We start from the raw sequence: 8,034 nt of genomic DNA, 5'->3' as shown, positions 1-8,034 counted from the left end.
TTCTAAATCCAAAGCTTAATTAAGGTTAAAAAAGGTGGCACAAAAACTGTATTTACCTCGGTCTTCAAGATGAAACAAGCGTGTCAGACCTGCATACCTTTACCTCTTCCGTTATCAGCCAGCCTGCATACCTGCAGCTGGTGACCCGTGCCCACCGGCAACCCAGCCAGCGTGCAGTCCCATGTGCAGACTAGGGATTGCTGTGAGGCAGGCGATTAATCGCTCTCTTCACTGGAGTCAAAAATGTCACTGAGTCGGAAAGCTGCTTTTTTCTGTTGCCTAGCTGTTGAATCCTCAGGACTAAGACTTTTCCCTTTCCTTTTCTGTAACATTTCTTCAAGTTCTGGAAGTTTCTTTTGAAAGAGGTAATCAATAATTTCTTCGGAGGGAAACAAAAAAAGGAAAAAAAAAAAAGCAGTCAATTAGATCTGTAGGGGACCAGGATGCTGAGGGCAAAGAGGATCTCACAGAGGGCAGTTGTTGGCAGTGTTAAATGCACAAAATGTCACTATTCCGCAGTAACCATGGCAGCTGCGGGGTACATCCGACATGCCAAGGTAAGCTAAAAAAGCACAGTCATAACTCTTTCAAAGCCAAGGTGTTACAGGGAAGAGGCTGACAGCACTACATGAAGATGTCACTGAAAGTAAACTTACTGAAAAAAGCACTTTGTGAAATAAGTATAAATCCTGAGATTTTAGCAGATCTATTTAGAGGATAGCTAACTAACAAGCGTTGAACTAGACCACCCGTCCTCATAGATTCCAACAAAAACCTTAGCAAGTGTATACAAACAGCTGGGATACTGACCAGAAAATGTCTTTTTTCGCCATAAAGGGACACTGGAGACTTTTAGCTTATAAAATTTTGTTTGAACATAGGATCTAGGGACATCTCTGGAAAGAGAAAAGTTCAAAGAATTAGTGCTGCAAGGAATTACTACAAAGTTGAGTTGTTGCTGAGTTACCCATTCACTAGAGCGACACTAAACAGTATCTTAGCTTTAGGTCGAAAGGATGATTTCAAATCCTAATCAAAACAGTTTTTCAAGACAGCAATTCCCCTTGTAGTTAAGAACCTAAATCATGCCTTTAAACATATGTGTTATATGTTTAGTGAAAAGAAATAGTAAATAAAACTGCAAGTACGTGAGAAAAGAAAAAAAAGCACTGTGGAGAAAGCACAGCTTTCAGTGTTGATGATTTCATATTCAACACTTACATTGTCTGGAAGATAACTATTGTACTGCATTACACATTCCCATAATTACCCCTTTTTCCTGTGTGTTGATTAACACTTGCAAAATTCTTTTACCCAAGGCCTTAGCACAGACAACATAACACAGTTTTAGTACACACAATGAGCTGGGAATACAATAAGGGTTGCCAGGGTGTTTAAAACTAAGTTTCAGAGATCCTAGGCATAGGTATATGCAAGGACATTCAACTGTGTGTTACCAAACTCAAAGACGTCTTCTATAGTTGCAGAGGCCTAAGAACTTTGATTGCTTTGTCGAATTTTTAAGACCGCCTGCTTCAACTACCCTTTGTATCCAGAAAAAGAAGGAAAAGTTTACCCAATAGTATCACAGAGTTCTTCCCAGTTTACTTCATTAGCATCCTCCACTTTCAGTTCATACAACCTGTGAATAAAATACAGAAGCAGTTTGTAGGCAGTATTCAATCAATAATTCAATAATTCTCACAGCTCCCCCTAGTCAGAAGTCACAAGACATTTTATCCAATGCAAGAGGAGTTGTGAAACCTGTAGGAAACTGCAGGCATGCCATTCCCACCCAGTACACTCTTACAAGCACAACTCAGAACAGTAAGAGATACAAAAGCATTCCAGTAATTCTGAACTATACCTTTTAATAAGATTGATCTTGGCCTGTAATGCTTTGGTTCCCCTATATAACTTCTGCCCTTTGGTCATCTTGTTTGTTAAAATTGAAGTCCTTTGAAAACACACACACAAAAAAAAGAGGTTTCTATCATTTTCAGAAATTCCAAGCATCAAAAACAAGTGTCTTCAAGACGCTGCTGCTGCCACAGAGAAGCAGAAATCAGGCTTGGCTATCACAGCAAGAAGAAAATTTACCACAGGGAGCAAAGAGTTATTTGTCTCAGACACATTTGGAACACCCCTTTGGTAGTCCACAACCTACCTATCTCTTCACTAGCAATCACCACAGTACAGACACTTTTGCAGAATGGAGTGTAACACTCCCCAGAACACATTTTACTAGCTCGACTTAGCGTACCTCAACGTAGTAAAGGTAAGGCCTTACCATTTCTGTTTACATTGTCTCCAATACCGAGTTCCCACTTTAGCTTCAATCTCAGTCCATGGTAATTTGTGGCACAGTTTCTCACGGTCGATCAAGAGATCTCTATGTGACTTTTTCAATGATGAAGGAGAATCTGCATCTTCTGTTTCCACTCTTCTCCTGATCACTTCCTCCATTGCACACATTAATTTCTGGACCTCTTCCTTTGACCAAGGACCATAATTAATAGCTAAAATTGAAAAATAAGGATAAGGCATAATGTATCCTAAATCATTAGGAAAAAAGGCAAAAAAGCAAATGCTTCACTCTGCATTATTCTTATTTACAGGATCAGCTTAAGACACTTCCCAGAAACTCTTCAGCGTTCCAGGTTTGAGGGAGGAGTCCAGCCTAATCACTAAATAATAGCAGTGATCCCTAGTTTCTGTCTTTTAAAACCTGGTTGTCAAATTCCTCCTGCTCTCCCCCGAAAGCATCTATTTAGACGCCAGTTCCATTTAATAGAGCTGTATTTGTTCCACTTTTCCCCTTTCTATTAGGTTGTTCTTATCCCTTCCATATGAAAACGCGATTGAGTGGTCTGGCAAAAAGAACCACCACCACAAATTAAATTAATTTTAAAAGAAATCCACTCTAGGGATTTTTTTTCCTTAAGTTCAGGGCACATACAACATACAGTTCAAATAACTTCTCCAGCTGCAATACACAGAATTAATAGTTTTTCTTAAAATTACGTACATGACTTGATTTCAGAGTATTTCATAGCAACTGAGAGGTTAGAACGGGACATCATCTCAGAAATTTTCTTCCAATCGTTGCCATGCAGAGCATGATACTTCTTTAATTTTTCTTTTTCTTCCTTCGTATACCTAGTTGAGGAAATGGGCACAGCTTCAGCCATACATTCAAACCATTCCAGTATCTTAAAACAGCTGTAACCTTTACAGGCGTTTTCAACGCTACTCATCACTACCACGTCAAGTCACATTTTAGAACAGAGGAATTTATAGGGACTAGTCACAAAAATGACCTGTCAATTAAATCACAGTAACTGGCATAAATGGGAGAGATTATCTTCGTTTATATCCATTTCTAGTGTACAAATAAACACTGGAGGCTGACATTAGCATTCAGAATCTCTTTCAACTTACCTCCCTTTGTAATTATTCGGGTCAAACATCTTCCTTGCTCGATAATATATCAGCCTCCAGGGTCGTGGTATGCCCTCAGCTAGAAGGTAAATGATTCATTGTGAAGAAACGTTTCTCACCCTGGCGAGGCCACTTTAAAAAAGCCAAAACCAAACCAAAACCCAACACCACACATTTCCATGACCGGGCTGTCAATGACAGATTCTCTCCATTCAAGAGAACATATTCTACAACACAACACTGTAACTGCACAGCATCACCTGAACACAGTCTCCTGAGGAGTTTCAAAGATGTAATTGCTATGGCCGTGGTAAGATCATGAAATGATTGTGTACGTGTGTGCATTCACCCCAGTGAATTGTCAAAACCTGACCTTTTGAACTCCCAAGCATAAACCTGTTGTTTACTGGCTAAAAACCGTACAGACTGGCTGTCAATTTTGGTAACACCTGGATCAAAGGTAACACACTGAATACTCCCATTAACAGAGAGACATGAGACAGCCACCACTCAGGAGGCTGAGCAGCTACTGTGCTTGTGCATATTGAGTAGTGTGCTGGGGAAGAGCAGGGACTGGGGGCATCCCGCAAAACCAAAGTGAAGACCTTGGCTAAAGGGAAGCTCCACGGAGAGCAATACCTGGGAACACATTAACAATCTCGGTCAGCAGTGTCCAGGACAGGGGACTGCAAGCAACTCTCCTAACACTGACACGACTTCCTGCTCCATTTTCCCAGACCAGGAGCAATATCCCAGATTGGAAGGGAACTCAACATCAGTCAAACATGATGATGCAGAGGGAATGATTGTGCATGTGAAATAATCAAGGAGGAACAAATCTGTAGCCTCACTGATCCTTAAATGCTAGTATCCACATCCATTGCAGGTGGTCATTTACTGTCTTGCCTATGCTAATGACAGAGAACAAACACAACAGAAAGCCACGAAGAAAGTGAACCGAGTGGATTCATCAGAGATCTCGCAAAACGAGCATGTTGGCCATATGAAGCATGAATGTTTTCTAGCCAAGAAAAGCCCAACAAAATGAGGAGAGGAAGAGAAGACACACTCCTCTTACAACCAGAATCTTAACCCTAAGAGTTTTGTTTTCGTCGAGTCTTGGAAAACTAGTACTTTGGCCAACAACCTAATTGCTTTCAGTTTCTGCCATCACTCACTCAGTCCTGAACCTGCTATGTATTTATGTGCTCTAAGAACAGTTGACAATTTCAGACAGGACTTAACCACACCTCCCATTAATAAGTCACTACGCTTAATTATAGCCTAGCAAATAATGCACCTTAGCCACAAAGACCAAATGCAAAGTTCTGAAGTTTGTAAGTGCAGCTGCTGGTCATGATGATATTTTTATCTCTAAACACTTCATACCCGAGAAAAGCTAAGTAAGATCAGTATGCTGCACAGATTACCAACCGCATAATCTCAGCAGCCTGCTCCTTTTTTGCCAATTTTAGCAACATCACTGCTTTTGAATTAATAATTTTCTAAAATACACCATGGTATCACCAGGTTGTGGAATATAACTTTCAGCAATTTGAGAAGAAACTTAAATACTTACAAAGTTTTTCACAGAAAAGATGTTCTGCTTTTAGGCGATTGATAGTTTCTGCATCTTCTGGATACCTCGAGGTAAACAGGAGTTTTTCAGCACTGTCTATTCCAGTAATCGTTATGAACTCTTCGATATTTTTCCGGATTTGATCATTTTCCTTCTTGGAAAATCTGCCAAACTTGACAGCAATACCTAAAATACACAGGAAGCTTTGTTTAAAAAAAAAAACAAAAAACCCACAACACACACACAAAGAGATAGCTGGAAGCAGGTAGTTTCCACATACACTTTAGAGTGTACTTTGACAACGAGGAAGTACATGCTACGAAGCAGAGAAACAGAAAATACATCTGTTGGAATGAAGGGAACCAGATGCCCTGGGTGTGAGAGACATGATAAAAAAACTATTTTCCCTCTGTCAGAACATGAGCACAGCTGCACAGTCCTTCCTCACTGGAACAGTATCTCTAAGAGCTCACCTTGCTTTTTAAACTCTTTAAACCTTGCCAGGTCTCTTCCAGCCATCTTCCTGATTGAATTGTCTGAGATATTCTTCACATGAGGAATAAACTCTTCGAGTTCTCGTCTTGCAGCATCCAAAGCCGTGACTGAAGACATGGCAGAGTCCAGGTGCTCTTCATCATCCAGACCAGGCTCATCAGAGGCTGCAGAGGAACTATTCTGGTCCTTTTGATTTGACGCCGAGGGTTCTGGTGTCCTGATATAAAAAAAGGAGTAAAATAAAATACACCACTAGAGCTCCAAAACAAAGAGGTTTTTTTTAGTATCTCTACCATTACAAAAATTAGTATTTTCAGTAATTAAGGAACAAGGAGTATTTCACAAATCCACTCCCTTGTATTTCCAACCTTTTAACACAGACAAACTTAAATTAAATCCCTTTCTTCCCTCCCTCCTATTTTTTTTACTAAATATGAATTGCCTGCACAGAAATTATTTCTATACCTACAGTTTTTAAGCTGAAGAAAATAGTCTATGTTGAAGGCAATGGTAATGTATTCTTACAAATTTTCATTGTATCTTCACAAGATAGCTAAGCTCTTAAAGCAGATCTCTATAACATTTCAACATATTGTAAAGGGTTTTGAAGTTGTTTTTCAAAATACATACAAAACAGACTGAAGTAAAATCTGGGACCCAAATAATGGCTAGAAACACATTTGGAAGGGTGAGGGGAAGGAAAAAAAACCCACACCAAAACCACAAACAAAAGCTAAACTTACATTACATCAGATTCCGAGGAGCTTTCTTCCAGGACCAAAATTCTGCTCTTTACTGCCTTTCTAGCATGCGCTGCAGTTTTTCGAGATCGATGAGCTGCTTTAGTCAGCCTGGAGAAATTAGCAGGTACATCTGCAGATTCTTCATTCATGGCAGGAGAAGCATCACAGTCACCATCTTCATGCTCTTTCTGGGGTGTTGCCATGCCACACTCTTTGGTAAGTAACGGCAAGACGGTGTCTTCCTCCTCCCTGTTTTGCTCTGGAGATGGCAGCAATGACTGGTCAACAGTAGCATCTGCATCTTCCTGCATATCTTGGGTACCACTGTCTCTTTTCTTCTTCTTCTTCTTCTTCTTCTTCTTGGGTGTCTTACTGTCACCGTTATCACATGCTTCTGAGGTAGGCAGCTCAGGTACCTCATCCTCTTGAGGCAATTTATGTTTTCTTCTCTTCTTAACAGCTTGCTCTAAAGAAACGTAATCAGCATCGGCCTCCTGACAATCATCAGTGAGACACTGATTTACCGTGACACCAGTCACATCACTTTGCTCATTTGTACTATCATCGCGCTTCCGCTTCTTCTTTTTCTTTTTCTTGTGGAAAGCATCCACTACAGTTTCATTACTAATTTCATGTTCCAGTCCTACACAAGAATTATCTAACAAAGACTGCTGCTTCTCACCCTTGTGTTTGCTTTTTTTCTTCTTTTTACAGACCTCACCTTCACCTTCATCCCTCTGCACTGCTTGATCTTCCAACAGCAGTGGAGAAGCATGGCCAAGCTCTGCATTTTGTGCGCTTTCACCTTCATCACTTTCATGTTTCTCGCTGTATTCTTTGTGTTTTTTCTTTTTCTTCTTCTTCTTCTTCTTCTTCAGATAATTCCAAACTTCAAGATCATCTACACTTGCTTCTTCTGTCATATTTTTTCTTACCTTAAATAAAAGACACAAGTTTTACCACCCAAGTGCTACATGTACCATTACACACAAAATATAAAAAAAAACCCACAACATAAAAATGATAGAACTAATCAACATTTTCTTAAAATATATAATGAAGACACTTACTTTTCAAACCAGCTGATTTTAGAAACTGACTATGAAAAAGCGATGCCGCCTTCATCAAACAGATGTGCATCACAGCTGTATTCAGCTCTACAATTGCCTTCCTGTAACACCAAAGACACACTTTAATAACTATAAGCTTTTAGTTGGTTTTGAGTAACTAAGCAACGACGGACTGTTACATTCAACTCCGTTTTCAGCACTGAAACAGCAGTAAGACAAAATAAAGAAATGGTAAACTAATCAGCATTAAATCCAAGTTCCCTAATTAGCAGCTTCTGACGGGCTGTGCCACAGGCAAACAGGCCCAAGCCTCACCGAGACCTGCCGGGTCCAATGGACTCAGTAACCAAAACCATTCCTGAACACCACAGTTACACAAAGCAGACGGGAAGTGTTTTTTTAGCACATTTTCTACGACCAGGATATAAAGTCACATAAAAAACCCATCCCATCATCTCTGAAACATAAAACCTTGAATTTCACATCCTCAACAGTTTCCAGCACTGACCAGTACCAAACTTTTACCTACTCACTGTCACGGGGAACCGGCTGCCCTGAAACCTCTGGGGACAAACCCCAAACTACGCTCCGCCACGCAGCTCGCCCCAGCACCGTGCTACGAAAGCCAGGCCGCAGGGCACACGGCGAGCCCGGGGGCCACACGGCGAGCCCGGGGGCACGCCTGAGGGCCACATGCCGAGGCCTA

At 40.6% G+C, this 8,034-nt stretch overlaps 1 protein-coding gene across 1 annotated transcript; it reads right to left on the bottom strand.

The window, feature by feature from the left end:
* Positions 1–215: 215 nt before the first annotated feature.
* On the bottom strand, positions 216–7,181 carry TTF1 (transcription termination factor, RNA polymerase I). The gene is made up of 10 exons (XM_010146560.1): positions 6,259–7,181; positions 5,494–5,732; positions 5,021–5,206; positions 3,442–3,520; positions 3,029–3,159; positions 2,291–2,519; positions 1,868–1,957; positions 1,577–1,642; positions 811–896; positions 216–379 (listed from the first exon to the last, which is right to left on the bottom strand). Exons 1-10 carry the CDS (start codon positions 7,179–7,181, stop codon positions 216–218), a joined length of 2,193 nt encoding a protein of 730 aa, XP_010144862.1.
* Positions 7,182–8,034: the final 853 nt, after the last annotated feature.

This window comes from Eurypyga helias, unplaced genomic scaffold, assembly GCF_000690775.1.
Source record: "Eurypyga helias isolate BGI_N326 unplaced genomic scaffold, ASM69077v1 Scaffold47470, whole genome shotgun sequence".
NCBI lineage: Eukaryota > Metazoa > Chordata > Aves > Eurypygiformes > Eurypygidae > Eurypyga > Eurypyga helias.
Note: the sequence above shows the minus strand (reverse complement) of the source record. Positions and strands in the feature narration are given on the sequence as shown.